Source organism: Megascapheus bottae, chromosome 6 (assembly GCF_031878675.1).
Source record: "Megascapheus bottae isolate mThoBot1 chromosome 6, mThoBot2.hap1, whole genome shotgun sequence".
Lineage (NCBI taxonomy): Eukaryota > Metazoa > Chordata > Mammalia > Rodentia > Geomyidae > Megascapheus > Megascapheus bottae.
Genome location: NC_143514.1, coordinates 34,261,057 through 34,281,539, shown reverse-complemented (window position 1 = coordinate 34,281,539; position 20,483 = coordinate 34,261,057). Strand labels below are relative to the sequence as shown.

General features: G+C 33.2%; 1 protein-coding gene across 1 annotated transcript in view; it reads left to right on the top strand.

The window, feature by feature from the left end:
* The window catches only part of Tnni3k (TNNI3 interacting kinase), a 262,734-nt gene that overhangs the window by 55,937 nt on the left and 186,314 nt on the right, over positions 1–20,483 (top strand). Inside the window, 1 exon segment of the mRNA XM_090333972.1 lies at positions 19,500–19,534. Coding sequence (XP_090190098.1) covers positions 19,500–19,534 — 35 coding nt within the window.

Here is a 20,483-nt window from a genome sequence, read left to right as displayed (position 1 = left end):
TTACATATTTTCCCACCTAGGCTGGCTCTAAATCATATTCTTTAGGTTATAGCTTCAAGAGTAGCCAGTATTACAGATGTTAGATATCAAAGCCCAGCTCTACATTATCTTTTTATAGTACAATGATTTGTATTAAAAGATTTTAATAACACTGATTTTTACATCATATTTCAAATGACAAGTTTAACAAACAAGTATTCAAGAATGGAATCTCTATATGTAATCACTGTCACATACATTTAAGAACAAAATTAAAATTAGGCTGAGTCTTTGTATGTCATTGATACATATCAATCTATATAATATGTCTGTAGAATATATAACCCATTATAGACTTATATGTCTATATGGGTATATTTATATCTCCAACTTCATGTCAATGACCTTAAGTACCCCAGTATTAAGTCATTACTTTTGTATTGTTTGGATCTAATATCCACTTATCAAGGACACCATGTACCTTTTCTTTCTTTGGTCTTGGCCTCTATTACTCCACATAATTTGCTCTAGTTCCACCCACTTCCAAGTCAATGCCATTATTTAACCTTGTCAGTTGACATTACCTTTTATACAACTTTCTTGAAAGAAAACAAAAAATTCATTTTGTTCTACCATATGTAATTCAGTGTTTTAGTGCAATCATGGAGTTGGATAATCATTTGCACTTTTAATTTAACAATATTATTGTCACTGAAAGGAAACCTTATACTTACCAACCCATTCCTTTCTGTCCAAGTCTAGACAAGTCTATCTATTTCTATAGATATGCTTATTCCAGAAATTTTGCATTTTGTAACTGGTCTTATTTACTTAGTGTAGTTTTCTAGTTTCTACGTTGATACATGTTGAATAGCTATATTTTTCATATATTTTTATTGTAATTAATAGAAGGGTTACATTGTATTTGCCAGATAGAAGGTGCATTAATTCACATACATTGATATCCTTTCTCATGTCTTGGTCCCCATTTCCCTCCCCCCCACACCCACCCCGCATTTTGAATACCAATTTTAAGTACATGTTGGTTTTGTAACAAAAGAACAAAATGTGTATGCTCAACTGGTTCATATTTGTGCTAAGTTTTCAACTAGTCCTCTATTTCTCACTGTAAGTCAGCTTTTTCCACCTAGTTCTAGGACTTGAACATGGCAATTTTTGCTCAAGGCTAGCTAGCACTCTACCACTTTGGTCCACAGCGACACTTCCAGTTTTCTGGTGCTTGACTAGAGGTCAGAGTCTCATAGACTTCCCTACCAGGACTGACTTCATAGCTTATCCTTACTTCTCTGCCTCCTGAGTAGCTACGAATACAGGCATGAGCCATGGGTGCCCAGATTAAGCCTCCCAAACAGTATTTGCAAGCATGAACATGTGCCCACTGAATTATCAGAGTAGTGGCTAAGCAGGGCCTGTTCCCTGATACCTAAGTATACTAGGAGACCACTGTACAGATAACCATTCCCCTATTACATGCCCCCTCTTTGTGTGTGTGTGTGTGTGTGTGTGTGTGTGTGTGTGTGTGTGTGTGTGTGTGTGTGATGGGGAGAAGTGGTTATAGGTTGGGTATGTAATGTGTATTCTAGTTCTATGCCTTCAACTCAGAGCCTAGATATTGTCCCTGAACTTCTGTGCTCAAGACTAGTACTCCACAATTTTGAGTGAGAGCACCATTTCCAGCATTTGGGTCATTGAATGGACATAGGAATCTGTAGGATTTTCCTGCTCAGGCTGACTTTGAACCAAGATCTTCAGAGCTCAACCTTCGAGTCGCTAGAACTACAGGTGTGAACCACCTGTGCCCGTCTCATCTCACTCTTTGGATTCTTAAACAGTTTTAATAACTAAGACATCTCTGTACAATTACAAAATTTCTTAATGCCTAAAATTATTTCTTTATATGTAAAGGCTAGCAGTCAGTTTATATATTCAGCCTTTGCCTAATAGAAGCATGAACCATTAAATATCAAAGTAAGGCCACTATAGAATCGCTGGCTCAATCTTATATCTTAATATGAAATATTAAGATATTAAAATCAGGATTGTAACAAAATTCCCAAGTGACACATTAATGTATTCAAATTTAATAGGTACGACCTAAAGATTCTTTGGAAAACTAAATTTAAAAGAGATATGCAGGTATATAGCTAACAAATATAGATTGAAAGAGTGTTTACAAACAAGTAACTTGCATTTGCTTCATAAGTGTACTGGTGGATGACCTTGATGTGGTTATTTTAGTAGCCACTTATATAATCCATTCAGGACTTTTCAAAGAGCCTAGGGGCAGAGTCCTTTCTTTTGCATTTACTGCCTGACAGTAGGTATGACATAAATATTACTTTTCTTTTGCTATCTGAAATACAAAGTTTCATAAGAGTAGTTTTAAAATAAGAAGAATTTTAAAATGTACTCCCTGGACATGCCTTTAATCCAAACTATATGAGAAGCATTGGTAGGAGGTTTAGGGATTTGTAGGAGTCCACATCAGAAATATGAGACTCTTGAAAATAAAATGAGTGCAAAAGTGTTGAGGGATGTTGAATTAGTAGAGCAGTTGTCCCTTAGTACAAACTCCAATATTAGCCCCCAGATAAATTCAATGTAATGTGTCAACAAAACATTGTTTAGAACATTAATCATAATTAAAAATTGGCAAAGTGTCAGGTTGTGGCTAAAATTCTAGCTTCTCAGGAGCCGGAAATCTTACAATTGTGGGACTTTCCCTGGGAGGCAAGTCTGTGAGACACTTATCTTCTTTTACCCCCAAAAAGCTGTAGCTTGAGTAGTAGAGCAACATCCTTGAGCAAAACTACTAAGGAACAGTGCCTAAGCTCTGAATTTCAACCCCAGTACTGCCTTCTCTCCTCTAACAAAATGAACGCCAAAGTTTTGAACTGACATTTCTTCAGAAATGTACAGGTAACTAAGTAACACATGAAATATGTTCATCTTAAATCATTAGAAAATTTTTAACAACAAAGCCTCAATGAAATATCGCTTTGCATCTAGCAAAATGCAATAATAAGATAACAGCAAGAGTTAGAGTTTAAAGAATTTGGATTCCTCATGTATTGCCAATGGGAATGCAAAATGCTTTCAGTAGACAACATAGTAGCACATATTTACACAATCTATAGACTTTGATAATTCTTTCTGTAATATACATAAAATAGTCTAGAAATGAAACATCAAACTATAGAAAGGCATTTTGATTTGCTGCTTATCTTTTGGATAAGAGAAGATTTTATTATGAGTAAGGAATGAACTTTTAACCAGAACAAACTTTATGTCCTTTAAAATTTTACTGTACATATGATATAATTGATAGATTTACTATGCCTCATACTCTCTTCAGAAATTCTAACCCGTTCTGATGGCATACAAATGTATTTGTGAATATTTCTGTCTGTTTATAAAGAATATTATAAGCATGAAGGAAGGAGGGGAGGAGTGAAATGATGGAGTATCAAAGAAGGGGTGACACTGACTAAAGGACTTTGACTCATAACTTGACTTATGGAATTGTAACCTTAGTGGTTTCTGTTCTGCCTGTCGTGGGGCTTGAACTCAGGGCCTGAGCACTCTCCTTGGACTTTTTTCACAAGGTTAGAGCTCTGCCACTTGAGCCACAACACCACTTCCAGCTTTTTGCTATGTATATGGTACCGAGGAATCGAACCCAGGTCTTTCTGCATGCTAGGCAATTGTTATTTTTAAATTATCTACCAGTTGTTCCAACAATATTTATTGAATATTCCACATTTCCTCATTGATTATTTATTATGAGGAATTTATACTTTTAGTATGACTAGTATTGTGTTTTCTCATTTGTTATGGTATGTATCTAGGAAATTTTGAGATTCAATTTTAAATTTTATAAACTGTTCCATTTACTGATTTGTTTTATTTTTTTTAGATTTTTAGATGCATTTTTGATGTCTTATTTACAGTTACAATTCTCATAAGTGGTCATTTTTATTTTGCTCCTGTCTGATAAACACTTCTGTTTCTGGCTCTTCTAATTGCATTGGCTGACATTTTCCAAATAATTATTATTCTTCACATAAGTCATCATTGTGTTCTTGGATGAAATTTATTTGGAAATACTGTATCATTCTCTTACTTCGTTGCTGCACTTAGTTTGCTAATATAAGTAAGTGAAGTTGGGCTATTTTATTAGTAATACATTAATTTTCTGAGATTGACATAACTAAATACCACAGACTTGGTAGTTTAAAAAAAACAAAAAATACTTTCTTACAATTCTGGAGGCTAGACATCCAAGATCGAGTAGGAGCATGCTTGATATCTTAAAAGGCTTGTTTTCTTGGTCTATATAAGTGATTTTCTGGCTCTGTGCTCTCCTGGTCCTATCTTGGTCACTATGTCCTAATCTCGTTCATATAACAATAAAAGAAAGTTATCAGTTATATTGGATTGTATCTACTTTAATTAAATTATTTAAAGACAAAATTCCTATATGGACTCATTTTTTTGGTATACTTGTAGAGTTCGGAGGATGAAAACTACAATTTGAGGAAGAAGTAATTTCATTTATAAAAATTAATTGTATCATATTTTGTAACAATTGCATTAGATGTATAAATCTCACTGTTTTTCTTCTTCTCTCCCTTTCTCTCAGAATGTGGTATACAGTAATATTACCATGTTCCTGAAATCTTTGAAACTTTTATATGCAGAACAAACCTGAAATCTATTGCATAAGAGTAAAATGATTATACTAGGTTGCTATAATTCACACAGGGAATACACAGCATTTGCTATGCAATACTAGTCAGTACACATCATAATAAACAAGTATTTAAACATTACTACTACATATAAATAGATATCCTAATTGCCATTCGCTGATGATAACTTTATAGACTTCCATATAGGAATTTTGTCTTTAAATAATTTAATTGCTTTGAAAGCCATTCACTGTTTAATGATATACCAGCACATTAAATAGTTAAATTTTATATATAAAACCTTTACTATACATCTATCCTTAAATAACTAAGACCCATTTTAGGAGCATACTACATCTTCTGTGACATTCAAAGTAGTTTTCTCATAACTTGAAACCAGAAACTCTGTATTTTCCATTTCTGAATATACTCTGTGTTACATTTTCAGCTTTATTAAGGAATCACTCTCTTCCTATCTAGGCTTCTAGTCTGGAAACTGAGAGAAGATAATACATCATAATTTATTATCAGTTATTTTATAGTCTCAGAAGCAGCAGCCCAGGCATGTATGAAGTGTAAGGACTGATGTAAGATGACAATGGCTTATGTGCCATTTTTTCCACTCAGACTCTTCCCACAGATACTATTAGCTATTATTAGACATTAAATATTGCTTTGGGGTTGAGGTTGAAGGACACAAAGCAAGAAAAGCTTTATAGGCTATTAAAAATGTAAATGAGATGTTCATCAACTTGCTACTCTGGAAACTGATGAAAGAAACACTACTGAGAAACTAAATTCCAAGATCATTGCTAATCAAATCAGCCTGAAATGAAAATTCTTTGTTACTCTATGTTTGGTGTGAATTTGAATTCTGAATTTCCTTTTCTATGTCAATTTTTCTATGAACTGAACTTGATTCAAAGTTCCTACATCATATACATATGTACATACGTATTCTTATTCAAACATGTACATACATACACCTGTACATGTATACATTTACACATGATATGTACAATATATATGTACCATGTCTATGTGTACATATAAGTTTATGCATATTATATATATGTATAGTGTTATGTTGTAAATCAGCAAAGCAGAAATAAGTTTTTGTGTAAGTGTAGTAGCTGAAAGAAATAACTAAATCCTTGACCTCATTCAAACTTGAGAGGCTTTTCTTATGTTATGACTCCTCCTTTAAATTTGATGTTTGAGTCTTGAGTAATTGTGTTATAATTTGCTGGAATCACTTCCCTAGAATTTCAGATGCTTTTTGCTCCCTGTGTTAAAGAAAAGCACAGATTCTTTTCCCCCTCAATTAGGAATCCACTGGACTATAACTATTCTACTCACTATCTGACCTTTGAATATAGCAGTAAAATTGAGATGGAGCCACTTTCTCTAAGGGGTGATTTGTTATGGGTTGATTTGGGAAATAGATAGTTAAATACTATGACCATCATCCATAAACATTGTGTGGCTTGTTCTCTTTGATAGCTCCCATTGGTAAATCTCAAAAAGTTCCATTAGAAACTTCTTGAGGTTGCAGAAGGGACAGGAAAAGGCTGGAGTCCCTAAGCCTAACTTTTAGCAGCTATCCTTTCTCACAAGCATGTATCTTCTGAATTGTTGCTCAAAAGCACTTAACACTTGCTCTTCTCAATATATTTGTTCTTACACAGCTCTATATGAGACCATTTAAAGACTACAGATAGTCCTTTTAAAGGAGGCACACAAGGCTTTTCAGAGTTATACTGAAAAGCAATTCGGTATAACCCCTTATAGCATCTTTAAACTTGCTCATCTTGCCCAACACCTTTCCCCCTGTTCCTTGAAGGAGATCTTGCTGACATCCTAAGGTCCAGATTGAGCTTTTCAATAATCACTCTAGTTCTACACATATGATCTTGTCCTAATAAAAGTTATTCTCAAGAGTTATTCTCACAGCTTCCTCTTGAAATTGTATATACTGATTTGAATAGATTAAAAGGCCATTGATGGAAATAATTGTCCAGAAGTATGAAAACACTTATATTCCCTTTTATTTATGCTACCTTTCTTTTTTTGAATTTCTTCAATAACAAGTGTAACAAACAAACTTAAGGATTCCACAATGTACGCAATAAAATGCTTTTGCACTAAGGAATCCATATAGTGTTCATTTAGAAAAATGTGTTCTAAACTATCAGATTCTCAACTAAATATCCTGTACTTTTATTACACAATAGTGTCTTTTTGATTTAGCTGTTCTACTTGTACAGCAAACGACCTGTAATGGCTGGAAGATGTACCTGTCTTCAGATGGTCAAGTACCAATACAAGACCAAAATGACCATCGATGTCAGGAAACTATGACACTACCAAAGTAACAAAGCATTAATACTTCATACTATTAAAGAAAAGAATAACCACAAAGGGTCTGGTGAGAAAAAAATACATCACTGTAAACAAACTCTAGGAGCTAGATGAACAGAAAATATGCAAAATCATAAAAATAAGAAATTTAGAAATTCCACAAAGATCAGAAACCACTAATAGACAACATAAATATGGGAGTTAAAGAATATGGTAAGAGAAAGAAAGAGGGACAGGAAGAAAAGGAAGAAAAAAAGTAAGTAAGAAAGAATACAGGGATTAGAAATGGAGAAGAGAAGGAAAGAGAAGAAAACACAATTGTGAAACTATTTTAATTATGGCTGTAAGCTGATTAGGCTAGGAGAGTAAATTAATGGTAGAGTGCTTGTCTAGCATGCACAAAACCCTGGGTTTGATTCCTTGGTAACATGAACAGAAAAAGCCAGAAGTGGAGCTGTGGCTCAAGTGATAGAGTGCTAGCCTTGAGAAAGCTCAAGGCCAATGGCCAGGCCCTGAATGCAATCCCCAGGACTAGAAAACATTAATAGTAATAGTAATAATAAATTAAATGAAAATAATATTTCTTTTGTCTTTAAAAGTTTCTGTTTGAAACCCATTCCTTTCTGTCATCTTAACTAATATATCACTACCCTAGTAAAATATGAAGTATTTGGAGTTCGTTTAAAGTAAGCTTTAAGCCTAAAAGAGTAGGGTTTACAATAATTCTTATGTACAGCATAAGAAATTCTATACCAGCACAGGGGCATCATTTTATGTATCTCTCCATGACTTGGATGAATTTTTCTAATTCCTATTCTAATCAATAATATTGTCTGTAATCTAACATAAGTCAGATCAGTTACTGACTCAGTCCTGTTCTATCATGCAGTCTTAATATAGATAGTCTGTGAGGCATTTACAATCTGTCAAGATAAATGAAGATCTTCAGATTGTTTATAGCTGCTTTCTCCCACTCTATGAGCTTTACACCAAGAGAATGACTTTAAATCTAGTTTCACTCCAATTTCATTTTATGTTTTGAGCCAATATTGCTGTCAAAATTTTGCATACTGGGGCTGAGAGTTGGGGCCAGTGATAGAGTGCATGCCTAGCATGCACAAAGACTGGATTCAATTCCTTAGTACCTCATAGATAGATAAAGCTGGAAGTGGTGTTGTGTTTCAAATGATAGAGCTCCAGACTTGAGAAATCCCAAGGACAGTGGTTAGGCCTTGAGTTCAAGCCCTACAACTGGCAAAAAAAAACATATATACCTTTTGACTCAACAAATCTGCTTCTGTCAATCTTTTTATGGAAATAAGAGACTATTGAAATAAGAGATTATTGTAATACATTTTCTGCATTTACTGGGCATTCATGAAAAATAAGTAGAGCCATTTGAATGTTTGTCATAAAATATTGATTATATCAAAACAATTTATGAAAATATGTGCAAATAATTGGATACTAAGAGATCATTGAACATGACATGGTAAAGAATTAGATATTGACAAAGAGGTTTATGAGGACATTCTTAAGCACATGTTATTTAAGTTTGATTGTTACACTAAGTACTTTTCTTCTTTCAACTTTGTCTTATTCTCAGACAATGGAAATAATCTTGAAAATTCAGGGGTCTAGAGACAGAGACAGATCAGCTAATAGAGTGCCTGCCTAGTACAAAAACAAAAACTCTAAATTCAATACATTCAATCTTGGTACTGTTAAAATATAAAAATAAATAGAAAGATAGATAATGCAGTTTTCTAAGATTTGCTGTACTATCTAACAATACATACCTGTCCTAATTCATTTCTACCCAAAGATAACTGCTAGCTCTATTTCATTAGATATTTTTCTACATTTTAAAATCATTTCCAAATCAGGATCACAATAAATGTTTCTGTAATGTGCTCCTTTCATTTATACCATATTTGGGCAGCTTTAATGTTTGTAACAAATTCTTTTTTGAAGTTAATTTTAATTAAAATGAATACTTACACATATGTATATATAGAATTATTTTCTTATTTTTTTATCATCTACTAATCTCTCAGTCTGTCTACTCTCTCAGCACAACTATTTCTTTGCTTGTCTGCATATTATATAAGCATGCCTCTATGTGTACAATGTGTGTGTTTTTATAAATAATATATTATTTTGTATTCTTGCTTGTTATGTAAATGAATCATAACATAAATATCAAATATATATTGTTGCCATTTTACTGATCTTATTTGTTGGGGCTTGCTTATGACTGATTCTGAGGTTGAAAATTTTAATATGCATTTGGCTATCCAAGTTTCTCTTTTTGTGAAGTGTCTTAAACAACAGATTCTTCTAACATTGTTTCAAATGGATTACTTCATTATAAATAATTATATTAATAATTTGTATATAGTTTATTATAGGTCTAGACAGGTTCAAAATTTATTTGTCTCATTCTACAAATTGAGTCATATTTCATAGGAGAGAATCCTTCCATCCTTTACCTAGAAGATCATAGATTTTATGGAATATTATGTGTAACTATTATTATAAACATATGTACACATATGTTGTATACATCCATATATTATTTACAAACCATACTGTGTACACAATAATTTTATTTTTTATTTTATTTTATTGTTGGGATAATGTATAGAGTGGTTACAGTTCCATTCATCAGGTAGTGCGTGCATTACTGCTCTAACATTGATACCTCTTCTCATGTTTTGTCCCTTTTTTCCTCCCCCTACCCTTGCCAATCATCTTGTTTTCCCCCTCCCTTTCATATTTCAAATAAACAAATAAAATGCATATAATATACCAGGTAACAAAGTCAGATACAGTAACCAAATGAGATTTTCTATATTTTTCTATATATTTTTCTATATATTTTTATTTTTATACATCTTGTTTATGAAAAAATTAGATTATATGTTTCTAGAGTTTAACTGTTGTATCACTTTTTTGTCTTTACTGTTGATATATTATGGTATTTTGATATGTGAACATGTAAGTGTGCTAATCTCATTCTTCAACATTCTCTTGTTTTTGGGGGGCCATTAATAATAATCACTTCATACTACATAGCCTTACTTAAACTTTCTTTTTTTCAAAAAAGCATTATTTCATTGGCCTTCTAAAAAATGCTATATAGAAATGATAAACAATATTTTGGTTTTTTTCTGATTTTAGGGAGAAAATTATATTTTGACATTAAATATGATGTTATAGTTGGTGTTTTTATTGTACGTATATTTATCATTGTGTGTGTGTGTGTGTGTGTGTGTGTGTGTGTATGTCTGCCCTTAAGTTAAACTCAAGACCTCATGATGGTTCTTTTATTTTATTTTGCAAAGACCTTGATCAAGAACAGATTTTACTCTATCATGTGCATTTTCAGCATTTATTAAGATAATTCTCTGATTTTCTCTTTTATTTTAACAATATCATTTTCATCAATTGAAAAAAATTAAACATTGTGCATTTTAATCTAAAATTTCTGTTTTGTGCTGTCATTTCGTATTCATTGCATTCAGATGATTGTTTTCCTAATTTAGCTTTAACTGACAAAATTGCATATATTGATGCCATAGAGCACCAAATGTTGGCTCATATTCTGATTTTCCATCTGTATTTTGAGAACAATTACCTTGTAATTTCTTTACTTATAATGTTTTATAATGAATTTGGCATATGAAGCCCTAACCTCTTAGAACAAATGAACTTTTATCTAATTTTTGCCAAAGTTTACATAAATTAGTGTGTTTCCTCTTTATGTATATAGTGACTGGTGCACTTATCTAGTATATAAAATGAGATTTCTTTTTGGAAAATATTCTAAACTCCAGATGTAATTTTGTCCATACCTTAGGAACTAGCCCTGATTTATAAGGTCTACAACATGCTTCTTCCAAACTTAACCACTTATGTCCAATAGATTGAAATTCTCTCTAATGAAAGAACTTCACAACAAACCAATTAGTGAATTCCTTTGCTATAAAGGACAATTTTGTTGGAGCAGCCAGCCTGCAGTTTTCATTTCTATTTTGTCCATTTCAAGGCATATATTTCTTTCATTCAAATATTCAGTTTTTTTATTAATCTCTGCCTGAAGAATTCTCTGTTTATTACTACCATAATTTATTTGTGCTTCAGGAATTTTTTGATTAGTAGTGATACCTGAGATCATCACTTATATACAAATTTTTAAAACCTTTTGTTTCTTGGTTGATTCTGTTTTTTTTTTTTCATTTCATTGTTTTCACTTTTTTTTTACAGCATCTTGTTTATTTTACTTAATATGAAGGGGGTGTAACTTGTCATTTCTTTCCTTCATCTATTCTAAATTGCTGGATCATTGAGTTCAAGTCACATTTACTTGCCAAATACATGCAATTAACTTGTAGTTTTCCCTCCAATTATAGTTCAGTAGTATATGTGAAATTTAGGTATGATTCCACCCTCATTCATTTCACATTATTTTTTTATTTTTATTGTGGAGTTTTATTCGCCTCATGGGGCATTTACTATTTCATCACTTATTTTTCAAACATTTGGGATTTACTAAGTATTTTTTTCCTAAATGATTTTTACTATAACTCCACTATGGTCAAAAATTATAGTTTACATGATTCAATCTTTTGAAATTCTGGCTTAGCATATGGTCTATATTAACACATATTCTTTTCACACATGAAAATTGGGTTCATCATTTACTTGTACATTTCTCAGGTAGTTATTGTTAATCACATTTTTCATGCTTCCCCATACCTACCCTTTTTTTATCAGTTAATAAGACGTTGCTTTAAAATACCCCACTGTAATTTTTTATCTTTATTGTTACAGTGTTTGATTTGAGATGTTAATGAAGTGCATGCAGACTTAGAATTGCTCTATTATCTTGATGAAATGTCCTTTTATACTAGGAAATATTCTGTCTTTAGTAGTGCTTGCCTAAAGTTCTATTTAATATTTCTTCAATTTTCTTACTTTCAGTTTTTTTTCTATGTAAAGCTCTTTTACTTGTAAGTGACGGTTAACTAAATTTTATGCAGAGTGATATTTAATATTCAAAGATTTGACTTGATTATACTACGATGTACTATTGAGTATACCAGAGATTATAGTATTATTCTTTACTTATTGAAAGTCTAACTTATAAATTTGAATTATTTATTAAAGCATATATACATTTGGCTCTAATGACATACCTATTATTATTATTTTTTTGCCAGTCCTGGGCTTGAGCTCAGGGCCTGAGCACTGTCCTTGGACTTTCTCAAGGCTAGAGCTCTACCACTTGAGCCTCAGCACCACTTCCGGCTTTTTTCTATGTATGTGGTACCGAGGAATCGAACCCGGGTCTTCATGCATGCTAGGCAAGCACTTTAACCACTAGGCCAAACTCCCGGCCCCATACCTATTATTTTTTAAACTTTATTGTCATATTTTTATTTTTTAGGCATTTAAAGTGTTATAAATTATTTTTAATTTGATCAGTATTTATCTGAGTTTAAATATATGGATTTCCTTCTCTTTAGCTATTATTTCTATCCAGTATTTATGACCTACTCTAGTTCAGAATACATTTGCTTAAAAAATTTCCTTTAAATTGTTCTCACAATCTTTCTTAAGTGTACATATGTAAGTGTACATATCTGTTCCAACTTGTTATAGAGTAAATTTTCATTATTAATTTTGAAGGATCTTTTAGTGTTTTTTAAATTCTAGATAAGCAATGATTTTATTGAGTCTTTTTAAAAGTTGTGAAGAGCATGTCTGCCTGAACCCTCATATGAAGATACATCAGTAAACCATATATAATTTGATGTAAAGTAGTAAATATCTCAATCCTAATAAGAGTCTATTAAATATTTTAGTTGTTTTAATTTTAATTCTGAAGAAATCAAAAAGTGTCCATCTTCATTTATAAAACTATATCAGTGTCTCTTCTCACCGTGTCATAAATAAGAGAGCATTGACAGATTTATTATTCATCTATGTTTAAACTTGTTTTGGAATACAGAAAAAGTGGTGAATAGAACCTGACAACTTTGAAGAGATATATGGTTTAAAACTCTGTACTACATCACTCATTTTAAATTAAGACTCAATATTATTCTTTCAGAATTGTATCCCAGTTGGAAAGAGACAGGTGAGGCCCTATTCTTCATAGGAGGAAATACAGAAATCAAATCTTCATGAATCATTGAGTTCATGAAATATGTCAAATTACTACTATAAAGTGGAGCTGTATCTGAGTCGTGCTAAACTGGTGATATATTTGTAGCTGCATATGATAAATAGTTTTATATTTTTTTGCCAGCCCTGGGGCTTGAACTAAGGGCCTCAAAATTGTCCTTAGGCTATCTCAAAGCTAATACTCTACCACTTGAGCCACAACACCACTTGTGGGTTTTTTTTCATATATTTTTTTATTGTAAGTAATAGAAGGGTTACATGATATTTTCCAGATAGATGGTGCATTAATTCCCATACATTGATACCCTTTCACATGTCTTGGTCCCCATTTCCCTCCCCCCCAACCCAGCCCTTATCTTGTTTTCCCCGGTTCCCTATCCAATTTCAAATAACCAAATACAAATATATCTGATATATCAGGTAACAAAGTGAGATACTGTAACAATATGAGATAACCAAAGGACAGCAAAAGAGATAAGAGATAACATAGTACATTAAGGATAACAATCATTCATTATATGACTTATGTTTCTATATCCTAGAGATCCTTTCATTTAGCATCCTACTATATGGCCTTTTGTATCAAGGTTTTTCTCTATTGCAAAGCTCTGCTAGAAGAGCCCAAGGTTTCTACTGATTATGAGGAATGAGGGAAACCATTGAGCCTAAGTTCCTTTGAGTCTGGCTAACTTCACTTATGATCTTTTCTAAGTCTTTCCATTTCCTAACAAATGGGACAATGTCATTCTTTCTGACAGAAGCATAGAATTACATTGTGTACAAATACCACATCTTGTTGATCCACTCATCAACTGAGGGACATCTAGGTTGGTTCCATATCTTCGCTATGGTGAATAGTGCTGCAATGAACATTGTTGTGCTGGTGGATTTAGTATGTCTTTGGTTCTGGATGATTGGGTAAATGCCAAGTAGTGGAATTGCTGGGTCATAGGGGAGCTCTATGTTTAGTCTTTTGAGGCCCTGCCATACTGATTTCCATAGTGTTTGAACGAGTTTGCACTCCCACCAACAGTGTAGTAGTGATCCCTCCTGGCCACATCCCCTCCAGCATTTGTTGTTATTAGTTTTCTTGATCCTGGCCATTCTAACTGGAGTGAGGTGGAATCTTAGAGTTGTTTTGATTTGCATTTCTTTTATGACCAGAGATGTTGAGCATTTCTTCATGTGTCTATATGCCATTTTTGTTTCTTTTTCAGAGAAGACTCTCTTTAAGTCTTTGGCCCATCTTTTAATGGGATGGTTATTACTTTGGAGATTAGTTTTGGGTGGGTTTTTCTGTGTATGTAGTACTGAGGAATCGAACTCAGATCTTCGTGTATGCTGTGCAAGCACTCTACTATTAGACCATGCTCCAGGCCCTAGTTTTTTCATCTTTATGACAATTTTTTTCATTTTATTTTTTACTATTGAGGTAATGTATAGAGGGGTTACAGTTACATTCACCAGATGTGTACATTACTTCTCACATATTGATACCCCTTCTTAGGTTTGTGTCCTCAGTTCCCTCTTCCATCCCTCCCAATCATCTTGCTTCCCCCCTTCACTTTCCTATTTCAAATAAATAAAGACATGTATGACAAATTTTTTCTTTTTTAATTTTTATTGTAATTAATAGAAGGGTTACATTTTATTGGCCAGAGAGAAGGTGCATTACTTAACAATCACTGCTACCCCTTCTCATGTTTTTGTCCCCATTTTCCTCATCTTGTTTCCCCCTTCCCTATTCTATTTCAAATAAACATATATATAATATAACAGATAGCAAGGTAAGGTACTATAGCAATATGAGACAACCAAGGGATAACGAAAGAAATAAGAAATAACATTATATTAAGAACAACAGTCACACCTTATATGGCTCTTTTTTCTATATCTGGGAGGTTCTTTCATTTAGCCTCATCCTATATGGCCTTATGAATCTAGGTTTTGCCCTATTGTAAACGTCTGCTAGGTTTAACATATGACAAAATTTTGAGGTGCCTTTTAGCAGATAATTTAATTTAGGAGATAATAACTATAACTATAATAACTATAAATATGCTATCATACTGTTTGTGTGGTTCCAATATTTTTCAAATTTACCTTTCAAAAGATGTAAATTATAAGAATCTTAAAATAATTTATTGATTGAATACATTCAACACCAGGATTATATTATTGTCTAATCAATTCTGAAGCAAACTATAACACAGACTAAGCCATCTTTGTAAACAACTTTTATTGAATGTTGTTGATATGTTAGGCATTTTTAAAGCACTTCACACTGATTACGCTCTTATTTCTCCAAATAATTTCACAAGACTGGTGGTATCGTTGTCTATATTTCGTACATGAAACAAAAACATCCACCTTTTGGGCATGGGTAAATTTAAGATGAAGGAAACATTACAAACAAATTCACATTTTTAAGAAGTATGACACTGATGGACATACAAGTAGAACATAAGTAAAACATGAAACAAGTAGATTTATGTGGCTGGACTTTGATGTAGAATTTAAGGGGGTATGGAGAGATAATGCTAAGGAGACTTGTCTGTCACTTGATGCCAATAATATGTCATAAGATACCAATATCAAATCTGGCATATTAGCTGAAAATGGAATTTTTTGTAAGCCTATTGAACAAAGAAGAAAAATCACAATTAAAGTTTATTTTCTCTTCTTCCAAAATATTACTACTACATTTTCTAGGTATGTATTCTTCTATATATTTCAATACTCATATATTTCTCCCATTTTAACTAGTTTTGTAAAATTTTATTTTATTGTCAGATATACAGAGGGGTTACAGTTACAGTTGTAAGGTAGTGAGTACATTACTTCTTGAACATTGTTATCCCTTCCCACATTTTTCTCCCGCTTTCCCTCCCCTCACCAACTCCAAAGTTAGAGTTCATTTCCAACACTGCTGGTCGTGATGGCCCATGCCATAATCAAAGAGGAGGATGAGACAGGTGAGGCAAGGAGGATCACGAGTTTGAGATCATTTTTAATTTCTGTTGAACTCCCCCTTAGCTTTGCTTTGTGGGTAGGAGTAAATAGAATCTGCCATCATTTTCAAGAACAGTAAGTGTAAGCATTATCTAACCATGCATAGTTGTAATTAAAAACAGATATTTACATGTCTCATAGTTTGGTTTAGAATCCTAAAAAAAAAACTGATTGTCTGTTTTCAATATGCCAGAAGAAAGCCAGCTTTCAGAGGAAACCTGAAAACAGCAGAGAATTCCAAAATGGTTATAGAGAAGAGCTATCACAGTAATCTCTTACAATTAGTAGTTGAGCAAAAAATATTCTATTGGATTTAGCAGCCAGTGTTGTTACTCTGCTAAAGTCAGCAATTGTGATAACGTAATGAAATATAATAAAAGTTTCAATCTGGGCTCATAACTACAATCGTTGCTACTTAAGAAGCTGAGAACTAGATCATAGGTGGAAAACAGTCAGGGCAAGAAAAATTATGAGACTCCATATGAAATTCTTTAATTAAGCACCAAAAACCAAATTAGAGAATTTCATATGGAGTCTCACATAAGCTAGAAGCATGACTCAAGTGGAAGATGGCTAGTTGTAAGCAAGTAAAGAAGATGGGGAATATTTATGGATGAAGTAGGAATCAAATTCTCAACTGACCCTCAAGAAAACTGCAAATAGATATTCATTTAAAATCTGATTATTTGAAAATACCACAGAAGCTTGGAGAACACATTGGAAGCCAACCCATGTAGGCCTCAGGCCCTTGCTTTCAGAATTGACACTGATGAAGGAAGTAGGATTGAGCTGGGATGAAGTTTGTCTGTGATAGACTGCACTGGGCTCAATCCATGGGAAATTCCCAAGTTGAATTGAGAAAGATAGACATTTTTTGTTTCAGTAGTTCTAGGGTTTGAACTCAGGACATTGCAGTTGCTAGATTGGTGTTGTACCACTTGAACCTTGTCTCTAGCCCTATTTTTTGGATATTATCTTAAATTTTTTTACCTCTGCTTACCTCTATCTTAAATCCTCTTACCTATGCCCCTCCCTGAGTATCATCTCAGATCATCAGAAGCCAGATTTAGCACTAATTTGCAAAAAAAATCAAAATAAAAGTAAAATTCATAGTTTGATATTTTGTTTTAACTTAGCATAGACATACATATTTATTTGACATGAACGCAAAGTGTATTTTTCATTTCAAGTTTCCAAATGTGTGGGCAATATTTTATTTAATGAACACTATTCAATAGGTCAATATTACTTTAAGGATTTTTTTTCTCCTCTCTTTTGAATGAATTGATAACTTTAAAAAAAATGCCTGTGAAGTCAGAGGATTTTAATCTACAAACTGATGCTCAGTGAGGCACAACAATTAATAACAATTTAGAGTTACATGTAGTTATAATAGTTACAAATTTAAAATTTTTGCAGTAAAAAACATGTGAAGCCATCTGACTATAATCCTGGTAGTTTCTAAATTTGTCTTCTCTTATAGTTATTTTGCTTCAACTATATTTAGAATAACAATTACTTTTTTCTACTTAGAGTTCATTTGCTTTCATTAACATTTATATAACCGACATAAATAAAAATAGCAAACATAACTAATTCAACCAGTTTTGGGAAGAGTTTTGGAAAGCATTTTGGCTGGCCTTTGGAAAGCATGATGTCCAAAGTAGAGAAAAGGGAATACTGTTAATAATGCTTACCAGCTACAAATGTCAGTGCCATACAGGGACCTATCTTTTCTTTGCCAAAGAAGCACAAGTCACTTGGGGACTAGTTAAATGAATTCCCACAGCAACTGTTACTGTACTGATGCCAGCTTGCTTATAAGAAGATATCTGACTACATATAGCATCATGGGAAATCAACTCCTTCCTGTCTGACCCACAGGGACCTGCATGCCTCCTATTTTAACCACATGACACAACACTTTGGCTTTAGTGAACAGGCACCACTTACATGGAGAATAAGAAAGTGCAGAATCCTTTGCTACCACACAGTAGTTTCTTCTTGAAGCTTACACAAACAAACAGGGCTAAACTCAAGACAGTCACTTGTCCCTCTTCAAAAAAAAAGCACTTTTTTTTTTCAGAATAGGGACATCAAATTGGAGATCAGCTTATTGTTGGATAAATTCACTTTTACTGTTTCAGTCAATCTCGAGCTACAAGAATCATTGCTTCTGATGCCAGGCGCAGTACCTAACACCTGTAATCCTAGCTACTCAGAAGGCTGAGAGCTGAGGATCAAGGTTCAAAGCTAGCACTGGCACAAAAGGAGCTGAGACTCTTATCTCCAATTAAGCTCTAGAAAACAGGAAGTGGGGCTTGGCTTAAGGCTAGGGTGGTAACCTTGGGCTGAAAAGCTCAGGGACAACACCCAGGTCCAGGGGTAAGGCAGTAGCCTTGAGCTGAAGAGCTTGGGGACAGCACTCAGGCTGAATTCAAGTCTAACGATGCCCCCCTCCAAAAAATAGAATCATTGTATCTGGACTATTATACTTTATGATAAATTTAGAGCAAATTCATATATGAAAATATGACTTTTGATCATTATTCTTCTTTTACAAATGTGGAGCAATTTAGGAGTAAGAGTTATACTAATAAGCTTTCCTTTTTCTTAACAGACAAATTAATTCAGATCTTGTAGGCTTCTATCTGTCAGGGGGAAAATCTGTCATATGCAATGGAGCTTTTTAAAAATTTTTATTGCTTGGTTTTCTCTTAATTGAGAAAACTCATTAATCCAATTATAAGTTTCCTTGGTTATAGTGAACTAGGATTACAGTGTTATAGTCCTTATTTTTACAATGAAATAGAAATGTATATTAGCAAAAGAGGATATAGAAAGATGCATGTCCTTTTTTTCAAAATAAACTCCCAGGGCACCTTTTAAAAAGGGTATCAAGAATAGAAAATTATTTTTAGTATTATTAGGCAATATCTGTTATCTGGACAAGAATTAAGGATTCCCAGTTGTTAAGAAAACTTCATTAAGTAAATGAGAGTGAATCTTGCCACGGATATGAAAATGATATCTTAATCTCTTTCTTTGAGCCAAGTCTCTGAATGCTAAGTTTCTATCTCATAGAATTTATCTGTTGAGACAGTCATGTGATTTTTGTCCTTGCTCCTGTTGATGTGTTGAATTATATTAATTGATTTGTGTATGTTGAACCAGCTTTGCCTCCCTGTGATGAAACCTGTTTGATCCTAGTGTATAATTTTTTTGATGAGTCGTTGTAGACAGTTGGCCAGTATTTTGTTGAGAAGTTTTGCATCGATGTTCATCAAAGAAATGGCTCTATAGTTCTCTTTCTTTGATGAATCTCTGTCTGGTTTGGGGATGAGCATTATACTGGCTTCATAGAATGAGTTTGGTAAAAAGCCTTCATTTTCAATTTCGTTGAAGAGCTTAAGGAGTATTGGTGTGAGCTCTGCTTTGAAGACCTTATAAAATTCAGCTGTGGAAGGTCTCTTATTGCCATTTCTATTTCAGTGCTTGAATTAGGCCTGTTTAGTTGTATTAGGTCTTCTTGGTTCAGTGTGTTTATGTTAATATTGGCTAGAAATTCATCCATTTCTTTAGATTCTCAAATTTTTTGGCATAGAGGTTTGAAAAGTATTCCCTCATGATGCTCTGGATCTTGGTAATTTCTGTCGTGATATTACCATACTCATCTGTGATTTTATTTCAATATGCTCCCTTTTTTTTGGTAAGATTTGCCAAGGGTCTGTCAATTTTTTAAATTTTTTTGTTAATTGTTTTGTTGATTCTTTCGACAGTTTTTTGGACTCCAATTCATTTAATTCTGCTTTGATTTTAATAATTTGCTTCCTTCTACTGGGATTAGGGTTGGTTTGTTGCTCTTCTTCCAGGTGCTTAAGGTGACACATTAAATTGTTGGTTGTGATTTTTCCAATTGTTATTGTAGGCACTCAGAGCTATAAATTTTCCTCTGAGGACTGCCTTTGCTATGCCCTAAAGGAGCTGGCATTTTGTGTGCTCCTTTTTTAAAAATTTTTTGTTAAATTTTGTTTATGTACAGAGGGGTCACAGTTACATTCATCAGGTAGTAGGTGTATTATTTCTCACACACTAATACCCCTTCTCATGATTTTGTCCCCATTTCCCTCCCCTCATCCCCTCTCAATCATCTTGTTTTCCCCCCTTCTCTTTCCTATTTCAAATAAACAATTAAATGTATATACAATATGCCAGGTAACGAAGTCA